Here is a 25,120-nt window from a genome sequence, read left to right on the forward strand (position 1 = left end):
AAACAACCTGCCGCTTGGGATTTTGGAAGCTGTAGTCCAATCCAAAACCTCCAACGCCACCGCACCGTACAGGTTAGCATAAATATATGTTTGAATTAAATAGATTGAAAGTAACTTCTATAGACATTCTGTCGCTGAAATAGCATAATACCCAGCAAATGAGAAAGTTTGTTTGAACGTTGGCACTAAAGTTATCGGACTCACTCAGCACTGGCCATGACCAGGATATGATGTAGCCACTTCACCGTCGCTCTTGGGGCGGGAATTTCCTGCGTGGTCTGCGTGTGCGTGCGTGTGCTAAGGAGTGAACGCGCGTCAAGATGGAAAAGTTGTCATGGGAGGCACATCAGCACGTTCCCCCAGAAATGTAGCACCCCAGGTAACATCTACATCTGTGTGACTGCTCCGGCACTACAATCAATAAAGTCAGTTCAGGTCAGTGAATGGACGTTTGTGAATCAAGTTCAAAGCAAGCGCGATAATGTTGTGCTGCTAAAGTAGCTCGTCCACAAGGCCACACGGACTGTTTCATGTAAATAGTTTGTCATGTGTTTTGGTGAAGAGAGCCGAAGCCTTTGTGAAGTCAGTGTAGTGTAGGTAGACAGCAATGTGGACGAATAACAATGTCCTCTCCTGTCAACATCCTGTCTTAGCAGGTACAGGAGTCTACATCGATAAAACCTCAGCCCTCATCCACTGTTGAGCACAATGAGTCTGGCACTTCATGAGCTCCTGGTGTGCTGCAGGGGGCTGGAGAATGACAAAGCTACAGAGAGGAAGGTAATCACACATGCACGTAAATAGTGAAATGAGATAAATGGTAGCAGCCCTTCTCAGCCTCACCGCAGTCCAAGTTTAACCTGTTAAAATCCTGTACGTCCTTCATACCTACAGAAAGAAGCTGAACGCTTCAGACGGCTCCTTCGAAATCCAGAGGCTGTGCAGGAGTTGGATCGCACCTCAGGAGCTAAAGCAAAAGCCTCCAAGCAACTCACATGGGATGCTGTTTTCAGGTATCCTGAAGGAACAACATGCTTACAGTGTTATCTCGTGCAGTATGAGTCATGTCATGGTTCTGTGGGATTATATGCACACATCTTGTAAATTTTGCTTAAGTTTGCAACTGTGGTGTTATTATTTTGTACTTTGTTTCAGTCTTACCAATTCAGTTTCACTTTTGTTGATGAATACTAGTTGACTTCTGGAAACGTCACTTTTTTTCTGTTTTGTACACACCCATTTTTCCTATGTCAGATTTCTCCAGCGCTATGTCCAGAAGGAGACAGAAAGCATGCAGTCGAGTAAATCCGTCACAGCGACAACGCTGGCCACGCGGAAGAAGAAGATGGCTGAAATGTGCAGTTTGATCAAATACTTCATTCGCTGTGCAAACAAACGTAAGGGCGCTATCTTTAGTGAGATCCAGTAGTAGTTTGCAGTTTACCGCACACGTTCACAGTATGAATTTAGCCAAAAAGGTTCATGTCATGTCACAGTGAGAGATGTTTTTGAACTATTGTAATCGTATTTTTCATTACTGCATTTGGCTCATCAGTTCAGTGGTTCTCCCTCTCTCTCTCTCTCTCTCTCTCTCTCTCTCTCTCTCTCTCTCTCTCTCTCTCTCTCTCATTTCAGGTGGGCCTCGTCTGAAGTGCAGTGAGCTGCTGAGACATGTGATGGAGGTGCTGCAGAACTCCTACTGCTGTTCAGCTTATGGAGAAGATTACAGCAGCCTCCTAGTAAAGGACATCCTCTCTGTCCGCAAGTACTGGTGTGACATCGCTCCACAGCAGTGGCACAGTCAGTGGGCTCTTTGTCTAAATCTCTGGGAAATTATCGTCAGATTATCGACCCTGATTTTGTTCCTGTTGAATTCAATCAGAGTAGATGTAAAACATTACATTGCGTCATAACCTCCTGATATCTTAGTACTGTTTCATGTCAGTTACATGCTTTTTGTGATCTCTAGGTCTTTTGGACTTGTACTGTGGCTTGTTCAATTCTTCATCCAAATCCATCAACCATGTTTTGGTGAGCAGAGTCATCCACATGGTGGTGCAGGGCTGCTGCATGCAAACCGATGGATTTAAGAACACTCTGTTCAGCTTCTTCTCCAAAGCGCTGCTTAATGCCAGGTGAGACCTTTCACCAGCCTTTGAAATTGACTTTACCTTCAAAAATTCATCACAAAACTATAAAATGAACACCAGTAAAAACATTATGCATGTGTTGTTTTCCTTTACGAAACCCTATCATCCTGTTAGGCAAGAGAAACATTTGACTGTTTTGGAGCACCTCGTCTCAGCTCTCAACATATTCTTGAGATCTGCGGCCATGAACTGTAGGATGAGGGTGTGTCACCTGGGAGAGGAGCTTCTGCCTTCTATACTCTATGTCTGGGTGGATATGAGGCCCAGTACTGCTCTCAAAGAGGAGGCTGTGGAGTTCTTCAACCTGCAGATTTGTGTTCACCACCCCAAAGGAGCCAAGACACCAGACACAGGTTGAGTGATTTCTTTTTCTTTTTCTTTAAAACAGTGTGTGTTTGTAGTGACACCTTTGGTTGTTCTTGAATGGTAGACAGGCTTAACTGTGGGTTACATATGGCCCCATATACTCAGGATTTTCCCTCTTTCAAGGAATATAACAATTAAATAGAAAGATATTTTGGATGGATTACCTGTTTCAACCAATCCTTGCAAGTTTATTAACTGATATATATAAAATTGTCATCACTGAGGGTTTTAAAGATTTAAAGATAACCCACATTTACAGTCCTTCACTACCAATAAGCTGTTGTTTCCCCTCTCGTGTATTAGGTGCGCATGCTGAGGACTGGACTAGGTGGCGGAGTCAGCTGTACAACCTGTATGATGCTTTGGTGAGAGAAATCAGTCATATAGGCAGCAGAGGGAAGTACGTCACAGGGACGAGACACATAGCCGTCAAAGACAATCTCATCGAGCTCACAGCTGACATCTGTCATCAGGTAAAAGAGATGTAAGTATGAGAATTACCCATTTTGACGACATCGTGTGATTGATCTACTTGTGTTTCCTGCATTTTGTAGCTGTTCAGTGATGATAACGACACACACATCTTGGAGGTGACTCAGGCCTCTCTCAGAGCTACGCAGGTGGGCAGTCCTACTCATGGAACGGCCAGCAAGCGACGGCGCATCGAACTGGGCTGGGAGGTCCTCCGGGACCATCTGCAGCCTCAGCACAGTGACTTTGATGTCATACCATGGTACCAAAAAAAAAAAATCACAACACAATTAACAAAAGAACATTTTAAAGATAAACTGTTGTTCCCCTGATCATGTTAAGATATTCTTCTTCTTCATCTTCTCCTCTCAGGCTGCAGATCACTGCAGTGCTCACCTCTAAGTACCCTTCCATGGTGCCCGGCCAGGAGCTGGTCCCACTGCTGTCAGTGTTGTACCAGCTCCTGGCAGAACAGCGGAGAGGAGAGAGGGGCCCATATGTACTGCGCTGTCTGAGGGAGCTGGCCCGGTGCCAGGCACGCTTCCCAGAGAGGGCCCAGGTCCACAGGGCCGAGTTGGGCAGGCTGTGGGGTCGAGTGTGGGCCCTGGCACTACGAGGGGTCAGCTCCCCTCAGACAGAGGCCTTCAGTCTGGACCTGCTGGCCTCCATTGTACATGGTGGACTTATTAATATGGACAGAGAGTTCTGGAAGCTTTTCTCTGGATCAGCCTGCAAACTATCCCAGTGAGTTTTTATCTTTTGCCATTGTGCAGCGCTAAAATTAGTCTTTTGTTAATACTAAACATGTGTCATTATAATAAACAAGTGTATCTTAGAGTGTGCTTTTAGCTCCCAGCAGCATTTCCTTTTTTTATTTATTTTTTTATCTCTCCACAGAAGCGCTGCTGTCTGTCTCTCCCAGGCCTTGCTTAAGTGTCCGGTTCCCAAGAGTCTCATCCTTAACTCAAGCTGGGACCATGTAGGGGTAACAGAAGGATCTGGGTCTCCAAACCTGAAGGAGACCCTCATAGCCTGGCTGCTGATGAGTGATCAGAGTGATGAGATGGAGGAAAGCTCCAGACCTCATCCCATCATCTGCAGGTTGTCACCGCTTTGCTTTTCCATGTTAACGGCAGATTTGTCTGACATGTAATATCTTGACACTGTCTCACAATAATAAGCTCAAATTACACATTGGTATAATATGGTAAAAGTATTTAATGTTCTCTTTGTTTATTTTGATTTTACGAGAAAGGTCTATAATATAAATGGGTGTTTTCTTATGATCTTGTGTGCAGAGACTTCCCCTACAATCTAATAGCGAATATTCTGGTCTCCCTGACCTTGAAAGACACCAGAGCTGGCCTGAAGTACCTGCTGGATGCTGACAGGACTGAGAGGTGAGACACTCCCCTTTTAGCAGAATTCATGTATCAGTGTTTTTTTTTAAATTATTATTATTTTGGTATCATTATTGATACACAGCTAGTTGTATTTTTTTATTTAAATTCATGCAACTCTTCTCTGTACTTTAATGCTATGAAATCTTGGAATATAAATAATTCAGTCTTCTCTTTTTAAAGTGCCTTTTTTCAAGAACAAATGTCATCTGATGCCAAAGACAACCTGGAAGAGATTGAGAGGCTGTATTTACAGTTCACCTTCAACACGCTGCCGTCAGAGGTCCGAGCGACCGAAGAGTCAGTGAAGATGTCATCAGCTGACGGCCAGTTCACTGCTGTCCCCGGCTTCAGGAACAAGTTGGAGCAGTCCCTGCTCTGTGTGGCTGACAACCTACTCAACTGCTTCTCTCCTGATGTGAGTGGAGGTTCATACTCGTGTGTTTATGTGTCTGTGTAGTTTTCACTCTGACAAACTGTGGTACTTATTCGGATTTCCTCTCCACAGTCTCAGTCCACACCTGCAGAGTGTCTGGTGCGTTGTTTCAGTCTGCTGACTGGTGTTCTAGCAGGTTACGTCTCCACTGGAGTTCTGACTGAAGAGGAGGCCTGCCACTCACGACTCCTCACTAAGGCAAAGGTATGTATGTTCAGAGTCATCTAAATGTATAAAATGTGAATTTACATTAGTCATTCTTCTTAAAATAGTCTACATAAGTAGTTTACCTGGTGCTTTGTGCCCATACTCTAAGAGCTGAAATGAAATAAAAACTTTAAATGTAAGGTTCTTGGTGGTTGATGTTTCTGTCTCTAGGCCCTGGCCCAGGACTTTGGTGGATTTGTTTCTAGTGTGAAAGTAAAGATGACAGAGGAGGGAACCATGACCACACTAAGGTCTGTCATGAAGCTCTGCACACAGGCAGCCAGCAGAAAAAACAAGGTGAAAAAAAAAAAACTCATCCTCTCTCACACATCCAAGAGTCTTTCTTGGAGATTAAATCCTTTGTCCTCTCTTCTGCAGGATGATGTTTGTTCCATGTCCTGCAGTCTGTTCATTATGACACTGCCGGCCACTCTCCTTAGTGAACTGGCAGAGATTTGCAAACAGTTGGTAAGTGACAGATATGCAGTAAAATTGAGAGATTCAAGATGTTTATTTCATGAGAAGAAGAATGTGAAAACTTTATTTTCAAGAACAGAGCCAGTTCACTGAATTAACCTCGCCTCCCTGTCTCCACAGCAAAGTAGTGTTTCTAAGAGAGTCAGTTTTGTGGATGAAGACGATCACGTGGATGATGACTGGGATGTGAGCAGGACTCAACAAGGGGACGATATTGACCTGTTTGAGGATGGCGAAGAGTCCCACAGCAGCACCAATGGCACCCACAGACAGAAGGGAGACAGCACTGATGCTCCCTGTGGGCCAGGTAAGAAGGGATCTCCTGCTGTCTAAATTGGCGCCTTTCTTGGAATTTGAAAAATCGAGTGTAATTTTAAGAAACTTAATTACCACACGAATCAGACGATTTCCTAAAACGCATCAGTAGTGTTAAAACAGCTGCTGGTCATGTATCTTAAGTTTCTGGATCCATTTTGTCAACTTCAGCAACTTACAGCAAAAAAAGGGTTTTGCTGTTCTCTGGCCATCAGAGCCAAAGAGCGGGGGCTTCTTTTTTCCATACCTGCATTTTTGGATACCATTCATTATATGAGGGTCACCAACACCATCTCAGTTGTTGATCATCCTATCAGTGGATCACAGGAAGATGAATCATGGTTCTGTCCTCCCTCAGGGGCAAAAAGCCTGTTAGCAGAGGATCATCTGGCCCAGCAGGACCTGGCGCTCCTCGCGATCTTGGAGTTCCTCTGCGAGTGCGGCTCTGTGCAGCACGTCCGTGGTCTGCTTTTCAAACCGCAGGATGTGCGGCGCAGGCTGCTGCTGCTGTTGGAGCAGCAGATTGACTTCAGCAAAGCCCTGCACCTCAACCTGGTGAGTAGCAGCTGGTGTGGAGAGTCGTGGTGTCAGTGAAAATAGTTTTTCTTCAGCTGCTGAACACTAACATTTGGTTCTCTTGCAGTATCTCGTCCTGTTGAAGAAGCTTCCTGCTGCGGACTCTCTCTCTCCGGAGGAATTTGATTCGCTGCTCCGTCCTCTGGCGTAAAAAAGCATTTCTGCTACACAAGTATATTTTATTAGCGATAGAGGAGTTGTTAATAATATCCATGTTGCACTCAGCAGCGTAACCTGTTTGTGCTGTTGTGTTGTGCTTTGTGTTTACAGGGACCTGTGTAACTTGTACCGTCAGGACCAAGAGATCTGTGCTGCTGTGCTGCTGGGTTTGTTACCCTCCATCAGGAGCCTGGGGAAAACCCACCACATGCCTGAGGAGATGAGACACGTTCAGGGCTCCCTGCTACAAGTGGTGTCTGGATTCTGGTTGGTAGCATATTTTCATACCGTGAACATAGTGGTTCTGCATGAATATCTATTAATATCTGTCTATCCTTTTTATGATTATCCGTTTTTTACTCTTGCTCATTCATTTTTTTGTTTTTCTAGTTACCTGAGCCAAACAGGAAAATGCATAGCAGCTGTGCGAGCTGCTTTAGTGCAATGTCTGGTTGCCTTGCTGGAGGTAAGCTCTCACAGAGACTGAGGTGCTTTCAGTTACCGGGAATACATTGAGTATTGTTTCAAAATTTTTCTGCTCAACAGTGAAATGTTAGATTTGTATCTTTTGAGTCTTACTCTGATTAAATGAACTAAGCCAGACATTGTATGAGGATTTTATCAAACTTTGAGGGATCCAAATAATATCATGTTTGATGGTGGAAGCAAAGTGGTATTGACTGTGACGGTGGCTTGCTGGTCCAAAGATTCCCAGCTGATTTTATTATTTTACCTCCAAAAATATCCTCTGATTGATTACCTACTACTGAGGCTGGAAAGTGAAAACTGTTTTCCTGGGTGCCACATAAAAAATATAGGCACCAATTTTTTCAGTTGCATTGTTATTCTGTTAGACCATATCTTTGACATCTCTCCCCTCTGCCAGGCTGACCCGTGCTGTAAGTGGGCAGTCCTAAGCATCAGAGAGCGTGACAGAGAGGAGGAGCGTCCAGTGTCCGGTGTCCTTCCGTCTCACCTCGCAGATGCCCACCACCAGGTCCGCATGCTGGTAGCCATGTCACTGGAGAGGTACGCTTTAGCTAGGAGCTCAATTATCACAAAAATCAAAATGGAAAACTATATTAGACTCATTAAGTGGATCATAGATCTGATTGTCACCATTATTCTCTTTTGTGTCCAGGCTGTTTCTGGAGATGAGTTCAGATAAAAGGAAGATGCTGCCACTTAAACACCAGCAGGCTGCTTTTGAAAATGTTTACTTGAAGGCTCAGGAGGGAATGAAGCTCCCAGTAAGTTCATTCACTGTTGCCACAAATCAGGACAGAGTTTATTATTTGTTCATTTTCTGCATCTGTTGGACTTACCTGATGTTTTCTCCATGATCATACACAGAGAAGCAGCTCCTCCCAGGACCAGCAGGACGAGGCATTCAACCGCAAGGCCACCCTGTTGAAGAGTTTGTCTGTGGTGCTGCGTTGTAGCCCGGTGTGTGAAAAACAGTCTCTGTTTGCCCTCTTCCAGTCCTACAAGGAGAACAATATCGAGGAACAGCTCATTAAAAAGGTAACAACTTCAGAGAACTGTGTGTTGTGGACATGAAAGGTCGAAATGCTCAACACAGTTTTAAATATCTTATTCAGACATGACTGTGAAATTATGAAAATATTATCTATTCAGGAATTTTACTTTAATTATATGAGTCACTGTAAAACCTAAACACACATCAATAGGTCTCCCTTTTTCCTTTAAAACAATAATCTACAGACAGACCTGAGAGAGATTAACTGTTTTTTTTTTCCTCCTTTTCTTGACAGATGTTGTGCAGTGTATCCAGAGCGCTGGGCTACAGGAGTGTAAAAACATTTGTTAATTCTCACTTGTACTACTTACTGGCAGAGTGGCTCGCACAGAGACAGTCTGATGATCGTTACACTCTCGGCTCCTTTCCCTACACCCTCCTCGACCATGACGCAGTCAAAGATTTCTATAAGTGAGGAAGTAAACTTGTCTTTTCCTTTTGTTTGATGTCACTGCTCCAATCTGTGGTGTTGTTTTGTAGCCACTATTTAATCTGCTGTCCTCTCACTGTAATGGAAATGACACAAAACAAACAAATGTTTTCTGTACAGTCAAATGCCGCTTTTTCCCCGTACTATCTACACTGCTCAAAAAATTAAGGGAACACTTCAAAAATACAGCAGATCTCAATGGGAAAATAAGTCATGCCAGATGTCTATATTGATGTGGACTGGGTAATGTGTTAGGAACAAAAGGATACCACATTATTGATGGAAATGATGCGACAGGCACGCTCCTAATGAGATGACAGATGGTGTCCCGGGGTGTTTCCTCCCAGATCTGGACCAGAGCATCACTGAGCTCTTGGACAGTCTGAGGTGCCTGGAATCTCCTCAGTGCTTTTGAGAGTGTGCTGGGAGACACAGCAAACTTTGTGGCAATGGCAGGTGTTGATGTGCCATCCTGGAGGAGTTGGACTGCCTGTGCAACCTCTGTAGGGTCCAGGTATCGCCTCCTGCTACCAGTAGTGACACTGACCCTGGCCTAATGCAAAGCTAGTGAAAAACAGTCCGAAAAGATGAGGAGAGAGAGAAATGTCAATGGCCTCCAGCTGTAAACCCATTCCTGTTTTGGGGGTTGTCTCATTGTTGCCCCGTTAGTGCACCTGTTGTTAATTTCATTAACACCAAAGCAGCTGAAACTGATTAACAACCCCCTCTGCTACTTATCTGACCAGATCAATAGCCCAGAAGTTTAACTGACTTGATGCTATGCTCTGATTAAAAAGTGTTCCTTTAATTTTTTTGAGCAGTGTAATATAAATGTTTCTAACATCCCTGTTGTCCTGTGTCCCACTTGCAGTTCTTCCTACCAGGTATTGATCCCCCACTTGGTCTTCCTGGACGACTTTGAGCAGGTGAAGTCTATCGGCAGGTATCTGGAGAAGGACTGGAAAGAGCTGTTGGCCGACTGCTTCCCCAAGATCATGGTCAACATCCTGCCGTACTTTGCTCTGTCGGGCCAGGATTCTCAGGCCACACAGCAGAGGGAGAAGGCCCACAAAGTGTACAACCTGCTCAAAGATGCAAACTGTCTGGGCAAACAGGTAATTTTGAGGACCGAATGTGGACATAGAGGACACCAATCTAAAGCACTCTGACAGTTGTTGTGGGCCTTTTGCACAGTTGTCCACATATGACTAAAGATAGAGGAACTGAATAGAAAATTGACTGCACTGCATGTCTCTCCTCATGTTTGGGAATGTGTCTACAGCAAATTGACAGCCTGATCCACAGTAACCTGGCGGACATTGTGGTGGAGCTGCTCATGACTCTGTATGAAGGAGGTGGAGCTGAAAGAGATACAGGAGATCTCCAACGCTTTATAGGGTAATGGTAGTTAAGATTTATTCTGTTTTTTTTTTTTCTTATATCACTTCATTTAATTCACTCATTCATTTTATCATTGTGATGACAACACTGTTATTAACAACACTGTTATTAGTTTCTTTGTCAGTCTAAATTTCAAAGAAAAATGAAATGTGTGATTATAAGTAATTGTTTGATGCCCCTCAGGGAACTGGACCCTGCACCAAACCCACCATATTTCAGTTCCTATGTCATTAAAGCTACTCTGGACTACCTCAGCAAGTGTCACAGTGCCAACCACAAGTCACTGGTAGCCATTTTGTCCAAAACTCCGGTAAGGTTTCGCGTTCATGTGGCTTTTCTTGGTCTCATTTTTTGCTGTTGCATTACATTATGTAACTATGTTATCTGTGTAATTGTTAACCATATAACTGTTTTTGTGCTGTAGATTTCTATCCAAAGGATCCTGCTGGCGGTGTGTGAAAGAGCAGCAGAGACAACCAACGGTTATGAACGTCATCGTATCCTGCTCATGTATCACCTGTTTGTCAGCCTGCTGCTCAGAGAGGTGAAGGACGGTCTGGGAGGAGCCTGGGCCTTCGTCCTCAGAGACGTCATCTACACACTCATACACCATATCAACAGCAGGTGGGTTCACATACACACAGGTGAAATGATACACACACACACACGGTCACATACATACACATCATATCTTCCTTGACAAAGCTGAATTAGTTTGTTTGTCCACAGAGTTCAGTCTGATGAGGTTTCTACCCGAAGCCTCTCCCTGTGCCTCGACCTGTTGACTTCTGTGTGTCGGGCAGCTCTGCAGTTCTGTGATGATGCCCTAGATTGCCACCTGCAGGTCATCGTCGGGACTCTCACGGCTCAGGTGACCGGCCGCCCGGCCATCTCAGAGCAGGTAAGTGACACGCAGTCTATTCAAGATTTTGCTGCTTTTCATCCAAGCTTGTTTATTCAGTGCAGCATGGAGTGCATAAAAATGCATATTATACACAATCTATGGATATTAGAATGAAATGCAACAAATATTAAGCATGCACATAAACATACATTTCCCAAAATTGCCACTAGAGACCGCTAAAGTATGATGTTATGTACTGGACTAAAGCATCCACTTGTTCAGCCACAAGTTTAAGATGGGTTCATGAATAAACTTTTGTCTCGATTTGCAGTCATTTTAGAAACTTTTTAGTTTTTTAGTATCTGCAGAAATGTGCACAAAAAAAATCACATTTAAACCAACCACTAGAAAGTCCTAGACATTTTCATTAATTTTGTTTCTGAGCAATTGCTGCCTTCTTTTTAGCGTTTCTGAGTCACAGATTTTAATTTTTACCTCTCTGAACCTCTAGGTGCTCAGTCTGTTGCAGTTTCTCGTGATGGAGAACCAGCAGAAGTTAAAAGGAGCCATCAGCAGGTTGGAGCCTTTCCCTGACCTCCCTGAATTCAGAGAACTGCGATCTGTACAGCACAGGCTCAAATATAACTCAGGGACCTTTACGCTGCAACAGGTAACAGCAGCCGATGCACACTCAAAGCCATACACAACATGTGTCACTGCTATTTAGTATATTATCTATTTTACGTCATTGTATATTATACACATGATGTCGGTGCTTAATTACAAGAAGTTCAATATAAAGATCCTGTAAGTAAACTGAGCTGAACACACTCATTTGTGGTTTGCCGCCCTGATTCCTTAGCATACCGAGGGATAGAAATGTCCTGGTTATCACTGAAAATGAACAGTCTTAGATTTCATTGCTGACCGGATTCTTCCATGTTCCCTCTCTACAGGAGATAGTTCATTTCCTGTCAGTGACGTCTTGTGACTCCTTACCTCTGACCAGACTGGAGGGACTGAAGGAGCTGACCAGACAGCTGCACGACAACAAGGGACAGATCAAAGAGCTGCTCAGAGAGTGCCATGGTATGATGCTAGACAAGAAGAAAATGGTCTATGCATAAACATTTTCACTATCTGAAATGTCTAATGAGCTTCTGCAAAACACTGTCTGTCTTTGTCCCCCTTGTAGCTGACCCCAGTGACAGTGTGCTGGTGAAGCTAATTCTCAGTCTGCTGCAGCTCTGTAAACTAGCAGCCAACCACCCCGGAGGAGCCGACATACTAGGTATTAAATCAAATAATTTCTACAGCAATGGAGTTCTCTGCCATGTCTGGACAGTTTTATACAGTTTTATTAGTTTCAGTCTTTAAAAAGGTTTTACAAGTACAAACACGAATCTTTTTTTTCCTGCAGAGGCAGCAGGGAGCTGTCTGGGAGAACTGGGTCCGGTAGATTTCTCCACCATCGCCCTGCTCCATGGCAGAGACCCCCTCTATGAAAAGGCTGTCTCTCTCTTCACCTCTTCTGAGTCACAGTGTCTTTACATCATTCTTAACTGCATGAATGACTCACTCACTCACCAGCGGTACGGTGAATCCTAAACTCCAGTAATTAAAAAGTTTGTGGTGCACGACTAGGGTCAGAGTGAGTGGTTTGTGTTGATATTTACTGTGCTCTGTGCTGTGATTGTGTGTCAGTATGGAGGTGAGGCGAGCAGCAGCTCAGTGTGTGAAGAACATCCTTGCCACTCAGTCTGGAGTCCACTTCTGGGAGCAACACAAAGACAACAGAGACCCCATGCTGGCCTACCTTAATCCCTTTAGAAAGGCCAAGATCAAGGTGGGTTAGGGATGTGTTTGTGTCAACATGTGTGTCTGTATTCACTTGTAATGTCTGAGTTACTTCTGACTGTTATTAGGCGGCTGCTGTGAGCGCAGAGGAGAGTTTGGAGGCCAGGGAGAAGCTGGAGAGTCGGGAGTTTTGGATTCCTCAGGCGGGCGGCCACAAGGCCTGGCTGAAGACTCTGTGCACTGCCCTGCTGGACAGTGGGGGAGTCAAGAGTGAGGCTTTACTACTGTCACGACCACTGTGTATGGTGAGTTTGTGGAAGTTACCTAAATAACTTTTACCCTGCAAAACAATGTGTGTGGAGCCATGTGCTTAAAGTATGTGCATCATGGATTGGGTTTCCTTTTTTACATGTGGTTTAGAGCTTTTTGTTTCATTTGTAGTCCATATTGTACCACATAGTGTGTCTCAATCAGTTCAGTTTGAATCCATCATCGAGTAAAGATCTAACTGCACCTTATTGTTTCCGTCTGTCCCTAGGTGAAGGTGGACTGCTGTCAGAGGTTGCTGCCCCTCATTATCCACTCCATCCTTCTGGATGACTCCGATGGTTCGTGGAGGGAGTTGCTGTCATCTCGGATTCAGGACTTCTTCAGTTTCTGTTCCAGAAGTGCTCAGGCCTCCAGTCGCTCTGCCACACCTCTCAACTCTGACTCTGGTTAGTTTGAAACTATGAGTCTGACTGATAATAACAACAGTAAATTTGTGTCGTCTTCACCTGTTTATTCCTGCTTAGTGTCATGAGGGTGGAGTTTATCTTGACACACATGCTGCTGGCAAGCAAGGAGTATTTTTTTTTATACTGTAGTTCAGTCTGTCACTGACCAGTTTAGAGTCTGTGATTCATTATTACATGACGCACAACATTACACAGAATTGTGACTCATCATCATAATTTCTTTCACTGCAGTCCAGTGATCTCAGCGATTGGTCATTTTCCCAGAATGTTTACTGGTCTTCAATCATTGTCACATTTTACTCCATGAGTTGTTTTATCTCCACAGGCAGTGACTCAGCCTAATAAATTATGACCTTGTCTTATTTATCATTTACCTGAACATTTATCAGGATTATTTAGGCTCTTTATTTCATATGTAATAAAATTTTTTCTCTATTTATCACCTGTATCGATGCATACTTTTTCTTTCTGTGCAAATCCCTCATCAACAGTGATGAAACAGGGATGATCTATCTCTTCGGCTCCAATTTATCAGTTATTTATGATTGATTATTATCTATTTACTGATGAAATGAAACATTGCATTCCTTTGTATGTTTTTCTGTTTGTGAGAAACATTTATTATTCTTTGCAGAGTCAGACACAGCCAGCGGGGGCTTGTATGACAAGACCTCCCTGCGTACCATGCTGGCAGTTATTGACTATTTGAGACACCAGCAGAGACCACTGGTGTCTGATAGGTTTGTAATGTTATTGTAATTCAGTATGTTTTCAGATAAAAAGGACTCTGCAATTTTCTGTCTCTGTCTTTTGCTTTGTGATTTGCCTCAAATGGCTCAAACGTGTCCTGTGACTGTACTGCTGTAGATGCTTGATATGCTTGAGTATGAAGTGTCTCTGAAATAAACTGTTTATCCTTCTTCCAGTAAGTCCTCTAGCACGGTGTGTAACTCAAACTTCTGGCTGGAGCTGAACTACCTGGAGGTAGCCAAAGCTGCTCAGTCCTGTGCGGCTCACTTCACCGCTCTGCTGTACACTGAGATCTACGTCGATAAGATCAAAGCGAACATGGAGGAAAGCCGCAAGTATGGGAGGAGTTTAAAGGCTTTTCTGCATGGGATTCTAATTATAGAGTCACACGTTGGATTAATAACATTAACATGCTATTATTTTAATTTAATTTTTGTCGTTTTTCACATTAAATATTAAATCTGTACTTGTCATAAACAATTAAATGTATTTTTGTTTCCATTTAATTAAAAATTTCGTTTGAGTAATAGTCACAATAATATGTGAATCTTCTGATCTAGATCACCTTTTAATTATTCTTACATTTTGATAATTTTTTCCAAATCATTCCAAATTTTTTTTTTTTTATCCATGTTTTTATATCTGCAGAACCAAGTCCAGAGCGACATATAAGATCAGTTTCGAAGAGCACAGCCAGAACTTCACCGTCTCCAGCCTGACAGAGAAAAGTATGGAAGACACCAACATCAGTCTGCAGGTTAGTTCTTCATGTCAGATGTTTTTGCATAAATTTTGTTTTCTCAGTTAACAGTACAAAGCAATAATTTATTCAAATTTCCACTCGACATGTACCAATTTGATTATTTCCCAGTGTGTGTTGACCGTATCAGGACAAATTGATGATTTACCAAAGCTAAACATGCAACAATGTAAACAACTATAAAATAGTATGGAGTTCAGTGCAAAGCCGTTATGTCATGTATAATACAATCATTTCCACTCATTTGTTCTGCTTCCTGTTTGTAGGAGCTTCTAATTGAGGTATATCGAAGCATCGGAGAACCTGATAGCCTGTATGGCTGTGAAGGGGAGACGATGACCTCTCCACTGACCAGGTCATAATAAGCAATAAGCTGATAATCAGACCTTCACCTTGATGTTATTCTTTTTTTTTTTGGAAAGCTAGCTCTGCTAACTGTTGCTGTTTCACAGAATAGCCAGTCACATGTAGTGCAGCCAAAAGAACAGACTTTGTTTTGTTAAATCAAACTATAGGATTCGAACCTACGAGCATGAAGCTATGTGGGGGAAGGCCCTGACCTCATACGACCTTCACTCTGCTCTGCCCGAGGTCACTCGCCAAGTGGGAATTGTGGAGGTAAGATAATGAAAGCTGTATCAAATAAAATGTTTAGTGGAAATACACGTGTCTTCTGAATAAATAAGTACAGACATTATGAGGAAGAGCAGCATGATGCTGTTGATTTGCCCTGTTTACTCAAATACAATTTTATGATCTCCTAAGGGAGATATAAAAAAATAAATGGCAAATAAAATTACCTCTGCATGCTGTAATGTTAATGTAGAAATTCTCTCCCCATTGGACCAACAGGGCCTGCAGAACTTTGGTCTGAACAGCATCCTCACCACCTACATGAGGGGTCTGGAGAGTGAAGGTGTGGAGTGGGGGGCTGAGCTTATAGAGCTCCGCTTCCAGGCCGCTTGGAGGAACACCGAGTGGGACTGTGAACTATCAGAGAGGTGAAGGAAATGGGTGTAGACCCACACAACTGAGAGGGCAGCATTTATTACACAAATCAGACAGTTGGTGGCAGTCTCTCACTTAATACTTTTTTTTTTTCTTCAAATATATTTTGTTGTATCAGGAGTGAGAAATCCACACCTGGCTTCCATGAATCAGTGTTTTGCTCCCTGCAAGCACTGAGGGACAGGGATTTCTCGTTATTTGATGAAACGCTGAAACAGGCCAGGTATGATACACATTTAGACACTCTTGAAATGTCAAGTTTTAACTCCCTAATTCAGCTCCCCATTGGCAAAATCACTCAGCCATCTATGTGCTTGTGTTTTTCCACAGGGGTGCAGAGGTGGAGGAGCTTTGCAGAGGCAGCCTGGAGGCCGTGTCTTCTCTGTATCCGGCTCTCAGGAACCTGCAGAGCATCAGGGAGCTGGAGAGTGTTCAACAGCTCTTCTCTAGGTGACGACAGCAGCACAGTCAGTAACACAAGGACCAGTGTTTGGGATTCATTAGACCTAGTTCATGTTTATGTTTTATTTACTGTTTATATCAGACCCTTCTCGGATGTGACCCTGAGGGATATTTGCAGCCAGTGGCGGCAGCACTCCCAACTGCTCTCTGACAGTGACTTTGCTTTGGTGGAGCCCATTCTGGCCGTCCGCTCTGTGGCCCAGCACACCCTGATGTCCAGGGTGGGAGACTCCGACAGCTCCCAGTACCTCAGCTCTGTGCTCACCGACCACCTCATGGAGCTCTGCCAGCTGGCTCGCAAGGCTGGAAATACACAGGTAGCATCAGAGTGTTTGAATGTATGTGTGTTTGATCAGATTTAAGGCTGCGTTTACTTTTATGTCACAGGCAAATGTGGTAAAAATGGTTCAATACAAACTGCTCACAGTGTTGTGATTCCTGTCCAGTGGGCAGGGCGGGCCGTCTTCCAGATGAAGCAGCACGTTGGCGGAGGGTCCTGGGCATCATCACCTGTGTCATCATGGCAGCTGGAGGAGGCCCAGGTATTCTGGGCAAAGGGAGAGCAGGGTCTGGCTCTAGGCCTGCTGAGACAGATGATACACAACCTAGAGGGAAAGGTGAGTCAAAAAACACACAGACTCAAACAGATGCATGATTATTTGGTGTCTTTATTGTATCAAAAACCTTACTTTGAAATATGTGTGTCCCTAAATGTTATAATGCAGTTCAGTGAAACTTTTTTCACACATTACCCAACAAGCGAGGGGTGTCCTACTTTCTTTGTTTTGCGATATGTTGATTAGGTGGATTTAAATCCAGCTCTGGCTCCAGTCTACACAGAGTGCCTCAGGCTGTGTGGTAACTGGCTAGCTGAGACCTGCTTGGAAAGTCCTGGAGTCATACTGGAGCAGTACCTGGAAAGGGTAAGAGGACATTTATGGTATCCTGACTATCTGGCCAGGAGCACTTTATTAAAAGTCTTATCTTATTTCAGCGGATATCTGCTCAGGAAGACAACCTAATATAACCCCTTTCCTGCCAATAGAGGTGTCTAAAGTTCCTGCTAAACTTGTTAAAAGAATTAAATAAATTGGACCAAGTATCTTAAATATAGTTGCACAGATTTAAGAAAAATGTTTTGTTACAGTTAAAAAAAAAAACAACAAAAAAAAAAACAATAAAACCACACAGCTACAATAAAGAGTAATTTACTGAACTACTGTAAAAGCCTGTAAAAGCAAACGTGATGCTTCATGCACATCGAACAGGCCTGCGTCTAAGATTAGAAAGAGTTATTATCCATCAGCCAGGCAGTGTCCGGCCGCCCGCACTCACATACACACATGAATAATTTATATACTCCATATAAATTAGGACTATGCCTAAAACTTCTGCAAGTTTACAGTTTATGTCCCAGGGCCACAGCAGATTTATATGGACAGGATTAAATTATTCATACTGTGTGTGTGTGTGTGTGTGTCTCACACTTCGTCCCCCAACTTGGTAAAATGAGATCATACTGTCTTGTAGTGATGCTTCTTGGTGCTGTGCTCATGTTTGTGCTGAAGTACACCAGTTCCCTTCTCTCATCTGTCTCAATATATTTTGGTTTTCTCTGCCGTTGCTTCATTGTCAACATTATTTTGACTTAAGCTTCCTATTGTGAGAGGAGCTGTCGTCTGGAAAAGTCTCTCCTGTGCTGTTCCCCTCAGGCAGTGGAGGTGATTGAGGGGGAATCAGGAGTGCAGGACTCCAGGCTGCAGAGTCAGCGGACTGAGGCCTTCCTGTCTCTGGCCCGCTTCTCTGATGCTCAGTACCAGAGCATCGACAAATACATGAACTCCTCTGAGTTTGAGAACAAGCAGGCGCTGCTGGAGAAGGCCAAAGAGGAAGTGGACTTGATGAAGGAGCGTAAAGTGACCTCCAACAGGTCTGCATGCCATTCATGTCTGTTAATGAGTTTTTCACTTTTAAATCACAGTTTCTAAAATAAAATGTATTGAGGGAAAATCATCCGCTCTCCTGACTCATCACTCTGACTTTGCAGGTACACCATAAAGGTGCAAAGGGAGCTGGAGCTGGATGAGAAGGCCCTGTCCAATTTGCGCTCAGACAGACAGCGCTTCCTCTGTAAGGCAGTGGAGAATTACATCCAGTGTCTGGAGCAGGGTGAGGAGCACGACACCTGGGTGTTCCGCCTGGCTTCACTCTGGCTGGAGAATGCTGATGTTAAGGCTGTAAATGACATGATGAAGGTCAGTGCAAACAGCTGAAAGTCTCATATTTGGCCATACTATTATTTTATGTCCAAAGTTTAAGGCGCACACACACAAACACACAGTTTCCTTAGAATAATTTGGAATGAACTATCTTCTAAAGGAGCCTGCTCCTGTTTTTGTTTTTCTGTGTTTCAGAGAGGGGTGAAGCAGATTCCCTCCTATAAGTTTCTGCCACTCATGTATCAGCTGGCTGCACGCATGGGAACCAAGATGGCAGCTGTTATCGCTGAGGATACAGGCTTCCATGATGTCCTCAATGATGTAATGCAACACATTTGTACATAAGAGAAGTATATCACTTTTCTGCAAGTCAGTCAGCTACAGCGGACTGTCCTTGATGACTCTCTCATACTTTCAAAACCAGAAGTCCAACCATGTGTGATGTACGGGGCTTCATATCTCAAAAATCTGAAATTGTCGCAAATCCAAGACAATTGCTTGATACAGATAAAGGTTAAAAGTGCAGCATTTAAAAATATTACTATTGCTGCTTCATTTTTTTTTCTCCTCATAGCTGATCTGCAGAGCATCTCTCCAGCACCCCCACCACACGCTCTTCATTATCTTCGCTCTGGTGAACGCCAACAAAGACGAGAACTTCTGTCGGACCCGGCTGTCTAAGAGCGCTCCGAGGCAGCCGTCACCCTTTGACCTGGTGGGACTTTCTTTAAATAATGCTTAACAACTTTTTTTTAACTGACATTTATGATAAATACTACTGATCAGAGATTTCATATTAGTACACGATTATCTGTTTCATGTGAAGATTGAATCTTAGACATATTCATGATGTAGTAATACAAATATCACAGTAAGGGTACCCTTGTTTTCCACATCTACTTGAGTATGAATTAGCTGAATTACTGTACATATTTAACAAAGACAGCATAGATTTGTTATTTGTCAATGGAATTTTTTTCTGGATTTTATTTAAAACGTTGGCACAGTCTAAAATAGGTTGACCCGGTGTGATTTTGCAGACTGTAGAGCTCCTCCTCCACAGGCTGGCAGGTCCTATAATGTGTTATGTTTGCACAAAGCTGCAATTGCAAACTCTGGTTTTAAAGGATATTTCATCACTGGATCCTGGAATATAAGAGCAGCATTATAATCTTATTACCTGTGACAGTTTCAAAATGAACAGTTCCCTCCTTAAGGCACAATTTAAAGCTGTTTCCCGGATAAAATAATGTTATTCAAAATGTTTTTATATCCATTAGTGTTATTCTACAGCAGAGCTGTTTAAACAACACCAGGTTTGTTTTTACAAGTGAAGTTTTTCTCGTGCAGGAGCGTTCAGACGTCGCTCGAAAGATTATTAGTGCAATCAGGAAAAAGAGAGGCGAGATGATCCGAGGGATCGAGCGTCTGTGCGATGCCTACATCACTCTGGCTTATATGGACGCCAGCAAACACAAGACTGAGAAGAGTAAGTAGTCAGAGCACAGTGTATTACGTACTGTTTTCCGTGCAAAAATCCTGAGAAGCTTCATGAACAATAATCACGTTACTGATGTGAAAATGGACGTAAAACTTTTTTTATGTCCTTGTTTCATTATAGAGGCTATTCCCATCCCTGCTGATCAGCCCATTATGCAAATCAAAGACCTGGATGAGGTTGCCATCCCGACTATGGAGATCAAGGTAAAAAAAATATGGAATACATCATCTCTCAGTATATCTAACAGTCTTTGTTGTGATGAGGGCAACGAGGCGTAGCTCCAGAAAGCTCTTTTCTGTGCACGATAGTAGATTAGGAGTTATTTACTCAACTGAAACAGAAGACTGATTTTGATTGGCTCAGTGATCAATAATTACCTTACTGTCCCACATGTGTGACAGCACAACAGCTCCACTAACGACACCACATGAGCAGGACAATAGCTGTAACAAGTTGTGTTTCATGATAACAAAGTTGTTTTATTGTGTTAACAGGTGGATCCAACTGGTTGCTATGACAACCTGGTGACCGTCAGGTCCTTTGTGCCCCAGTATCACCTGGCCGGAGGAGTCAACCTGCCCAAGATCATCGACTGCGTCGGCTCCGATGGCAAAAGCAGGAGACAACTGGTGAAGGTACGCGTGTGTGTCTGTGTTTATGTCTGATCTTATGTGTGTCTTAAAGTTTGAGAAGCATGTGTATGTTGCAAACATGTGCAAAGACATTTTCTTTCTGTCGTGCATGTGCTTGACTACACAAAGCACCTTTCTTTGAAGCTGAGGTCGCTGTCGAGTGTGATTGAAGTCTGACCAGCCCTGATGGGAACCTGCTGCCTTTTAACATCAGTTCTTTTTTTCATTTCAGTTTGAATGTTGGTAATAATTAAACCTGTTTTTGTACCAGGACCAATTCAAAGTTTGTTGGATTGCAAACATGCTTAGTATGTGTGTGTGTGTGTGTACGTGTGTGTGTGTACGTGTGTGTGTGTACGTGTGTGTGTGTACGTGTGTGTGTGTGTGTGTACGTGTGTGAGGTCATGTTTGTTTTTGCGGGAATTCTTGACAGACACTTAAAGGCTAATAATTCACCACTTAGTGCACTTAGCAGAGTCATGGTGAAATAACTTTTATATCTTTTTTTGGTTTCTTCAGTTGTTGTTGTTGTTTTTTTTTTTTGTTTTTTTTTGCTTGATGGATTGATGAAAAACAAAAAAGTAACAAACAAATAAAACAGACACACAACAGTTTTATATAAACTATATTAAAAATAAAGGGAAGCAAAAGAAGAATCGTTAGAATAGAATAATTTTTGTTTTGGTAAAAAAAAAAAAAATGCCTAAAAAAACAATTATGAATCCCTTGTAACATTTGTAAAATTCTGAGGCTCAGAAATATCTTCTCAGTGTCTCTTGCCCCCTGTGTCATGAACAGGGTCAGGACGACCTCCGACAGGATGCGGTGATGCAGCAGGTCTTCAGCATGTGCTCCATGCTGCTGCAGCGCAACACCGACACTCGCAAGAGGAAGCTCAACATCAGACGATACAAGGTCACACATGTTATTTACTCGCCTGTAAACCTTTATTTTTCATGTGGCTCTTCTGCACATTAAAATTTCAGTGTTAATATTAAATGGCACTTATACTTTATTGTTAGGTGGTGCCGTTCTCGCAGCGTAGCGGCGTGTTAGAGTGGTGCTCAGGTACTGTTCCCATCGGGGAGTTTCTGGTAGATCCCAATAAAGGAGCCCACAAACGCTTCCGACCCCGGGACTGGACCAACTTATCCTGCCGCAAGAAGATGATGGTACTGCTCTGTTTCTAAAAAAAAAACCCACGGGTGATCCGCAGATCCTTCATTGTCAGAATAAACTAAAAACCTGCTGTGTTAATCCTCTGTCATCGTAGGAGGCTCAGAGGCTTGCATTTGATGAGAAGCTCCAGGCCTACACTGAGGTGTGCAAGAACTTCAGGCCGGTCTTCAGGTATTTCTGCATGGAACGATTCCTGGATCCAGCGGTGTGGATGGAGAAGCGGCTGGCATACACCCGCAGCGTGGCCACCTCCTCTATAGGTACACCACATTCACCCCCAGTAACAGACTGTATTGTTCAAATACACACACAAATGCTCATCATTGTGTCTCAGAGTTGTGTATTGACATTGTGTACCAGGCCATTTCCACTAATTTCAGGAAAAGTTCACAATAGGAATTTTTTTTAAGATTTTAAAATGGCTTTAAGTTACAGTTTGGAGAATCAGCCCATTATTAGTCATTTCTATCATGGTGGCTTGACATCATGGACGAACAGACTTCTTCTGTTGAAACTCAAAATATTTCTGTTGCAGTCATTGAATTACTCACCCGCTTTTCTCTCTTGTGCCCCACAGTTGGATACATCGTAGGTCTGGGCGACAGACACATCCAGAACATCCTGATTGATGAGCAGACCGCTGAACTGGTGCACATTGACTTAGGTAAATTTTATTCTCATTAGTTATAATTTATATAAACACAGAAAAAAATCTCTCCTCGGTTTGAAAAAGATGAAGCTGAGTGTAATAAGCATGTTTTATCTGTTAATGAGCAACATGAATACAGGCTGGTGGAGCTTTGCATAATTCGATTAAACAGTTCGTGAAATAAATCAGACATTGACTCTTCACCTCTCTAAATCCAAAGATATAGATATAGTGAATACATGATATGACGTGCATCCTAACATATCCCTCTTTCTGCTTCCTCTTCAATGCTTTCAACCCTCAGGTGTGGCCTTTGAGCAGGGGAAGATCCTCCCCACACCAGAGACTGTCCCCTTCAGACTCTCCAGAGACATCGTGGACGGGATGGGCATCACTGGAGTGGAGGGGGTTTTCAGGAGGTGAGGAGGAGTCAGGGAGGAGGTCATGATTGTGATAAACCAAGACTAATGGCAAATCAAACCTGAGAATGATTTCACAGAGTGTTCCTTAGTTGTCATTTTTGGTAAGGTTAATCTGTAATGAAAACTGACCACAGATCTTGTAAACCGCATTAGTACATACTTACTCCTAACATTACACCTATTTTCCAAAACGTACTTTACATAGTAAGATTGATTTTTCTACCTTCTGGTGAGTCACTATTTCTATTTCAAGTTCATGTCACTACAGAGTGAAAATCAACATGCTTTTTTTTTTTTTTTGTTTGTTTTTTTCCCAACGTTTTTGTTTTGTGGTGCCTTCAAGTACATTATAAAAAAAAAACAAAAAAAACAAAACAGAAGAGCTGCAGCATTTAGAAAGTATTATCCTTGTTTTGTTTTTGTTTAATGGGCTGAACTTCACCTGTTTTCTCTGATCAGATGTTGTGAGAAGACCATGGAGGTGATGAGGAACTCTGAAGAAGCTCTGCTGACTATTGTAGAGGTGTGACCGTACGCACACATACGCACGCACACACACGGACACACACACAAAAACACAACCTTAAGTGAAGCGTTGCCTTTGTGGGTTTCTGTATGTTTGTATGCTGGTTCGTGTGCGAAACAGGTGCTGCTGTACGACCCTTTGTTTGACTGGACCATGAGCCCTCTGAAGGCCTTCTACCTGCAGCACGATGAGCAGCAGGAGCTCAATGCAACGCTGAGCTCCACCATGGGGGGAGATGACTTAGACAACCACCGTAAATCCAGGTGATTTCACAGAGGATGTGTGTGTGTTTGGTTTTAATCCTCTACAGGACTAGATATGAATGGAAAATCAAACTGATGTCACTTTCCACTGATCATATGTTATTACAAAATGTTAATATGCAAGTAAACTGGCTCCTTTGTCAGAAATGAAGCTGTTAAGTAGGTTTTTAATTCTTTAATTTCAAAGTAAGAGCTGTTTCATGTATGTTTGCCCTTTCTCTTGCAGCGACAGTCAGAGCTTCAACAAGGTGGCCGAGCGGGTGCTGCTGCGGCTACAGGAGAAACTGAAGGGGGTGGAGGAGGGCACGGTGCTCAGCGTAGGGGGTCAGGTAAACCTTCTCATCCAACAAGCCATGGACCCCAAAAACCTCAGCAGACTCTTTCCAGGCTGGCAGGCCTGGGTGTAGGCCTGAGAGAAAATACACACTTCCTGCTTCAGCCAACAAAGGGAACACACACTTTATTTTTCCTCTTCTGTACGATAAATAGAGCCAGTTGTTGTTTAAACTCCTGTATGTCACTCCATTTTCAAAATGGAGTGACAACCCCCCCCCCACCACCACACACACACACACACACACACACACACACACACACACACACACACACACACACACACACACACACACACACACACACACACACACACACACACACACACACACACACACACACACACACACACACACAAAGAAAAAAAAATGCAAAAACAATGGAGTTTGTCTGTGGACAAACTCCATTGGACAATGTTGCTGGACAATGTTGCTGTCCGTGAATTGAAAAATCCTGGAGGAATTTAAATAAGTTGAGGTATCCTGATTTTTTTTCACTGTAAAGGTCAGACTCTGTATTTTACCCACTTGGATGTGATTATTTTCTGACTGACTGACTGATTGATGTATGAAAAGATTGTTTTCAAACTCTTTCACATGAAAACATGCCTTATGAATGTATCATCTGCCTCTAAATAAACTGCACATAAAATACCATTGAATTCCTTCACCGAGCAGGGTTTAGTTCTGGTTCAGCTGTTTGTTAGCACATTGTTAGCTTTCAGTTCTATTAGTATTAAATTAATGAATATTATGTTTCAAGTGTACAGTTTTAAATTATTCAACAGCACCTTCGTTCTACTGGGTATTACTGAGCCATTCTCTTCATGTTTTCTGTTAAATTTGTCTCTTGGTTTTATAGCAGAGTTGTTCTTTGCCTGGTAAGTAATTTATTACAAATGTATTCACAGATACAAGCATGACCTCTGCATTTCCTGTCACTCATTAACTCAAGTATTGAAGCTTAATGTGTTTGCCTGTGTATACATGATGTAGTCCAGTACCTTTCCATTGCATGCTCATTATAACAGTGCTCACTCACCACACTGACAGTTCAGTCAATAAGACCTGTGGGATGTTTAGACTAAGGAGCAGTCCTCATTGTGCTTGA

General features: G+C 43.0%; 1 protein-coding gene across 3 annotated transcripts; it reads left to right on the top strand.

The window, feature by feature from the left end:
• Window positions 1-298: 298 nt before the first annotated feature.
• atm (ATM serine/threonine kinase) lies at window positions 299-24,091 on the top strand. Of its 3 annotated transcripts, none has more exons than XM_041047320.1 (63): window positions 299-435; window positions 654-780; window positions 895-1,013; window positions 1,255-1,397; window positions 1,636-1,800; window positions 1,970-2,135; window positions 2,265-2,503; window positions 2,820-2,989; window positions 3,071-3,249; window positions 3,360-3,731; window positions 3,885-4,088; window positions 4,286-4,387; window positions 4,571-4,805; window positions 4,896-5,027; window positions 5,202-5,327; window positions 5,409-5,498; window positions 5,628-5,814; window positions 6,181-6,377; window positions 6,466-6,545; window positions 6,669-6,824; window positions 6,948-7,023; window positions 7,444-7,586; window positions 7,699-7,807; window positions 7,911-8,081; window positions 8,333-8,508; window positions 9,399-9,642; window positions 9,810-9,925; window positions 10,112-10,238; window positions 10,353-10,552; window positions 10,658-10,829; window positions 11,284-11,442; window positions 11,729-11,861; window positions 11,968-12,063; window positions 12,193-12,364; window positions 12,477-12,618; window positions 12,698-12,874; window positions 13,108-13,285; window positions 13,941-14,046; window positions 14,233-14,391; window positions 14,705-14,813; window positions 15,083-15,171; window positions 15,332-15,434; window positions 15,669-15,817; window positions 15,943-16,047; window positions 16,155-16,274; window positions 16,369-16,603; window positions 16,733-16,903; window positions 17,090-17,209; window positions 17,999-18,216; window positions 18,334-18,541; window positions 18,701-18,826; window positions 19,080-19,220; window positions 19,856-19,994; window positions 20,127-20,209; window positions 20,501-20,641; window positions 21,437-21,553; window positions 21,661-21,810; window positions 21,912-22,077; window positions 22,395-22,481; window positions 22,771-22,885; window positions 23,348-23,411; window positions 23,535-23,677; window positions 23,904-24,091. In XM_041047320.1, the coding sequence occupies exons 2-63, from the start codon at window positions 709-711 to the stop codon at window positions 24,082-24,084; spliced, it is 9,270 nt and encodes a 3,089-aa protein (XP_040903254.1). In that variant the 5' UTR covers window positions 299-435; window positions 654-708; the 3' UTR covers window positions 24,085-24,091. The 3 variants fall into 3 exon arrangements, with proteins under 3 accessions (XP_040903254.1, XP_040903255.1, XP_040903253.1); XM_041047321.1 differs by having other exon boundaries at window positions 307-379; XM_041047319.1 differs by having other exon boundaries at window positions 332-435; window positions 657-780.
• The last annotated feature ends 1,029 nt before the right edge of the window (window positions 24,092-25,120 follow it).

The sequence above is a fragment of the Toxotes jaculatrix genome, chromosome 9, assembly GCF_017976425.1.
Source record: "Toxotes jaculatrix isolate fToxJac2 chromosome 9, fToxJac2.pri, whole genome shotgun sequence".
Classification (NCBI taxonomy): domain Eukaryota; kingdom Metazoa; phylum Chordata; class Actinopteri; family Toxotidae; genus Toxotes; species Toxotes jaculatrix.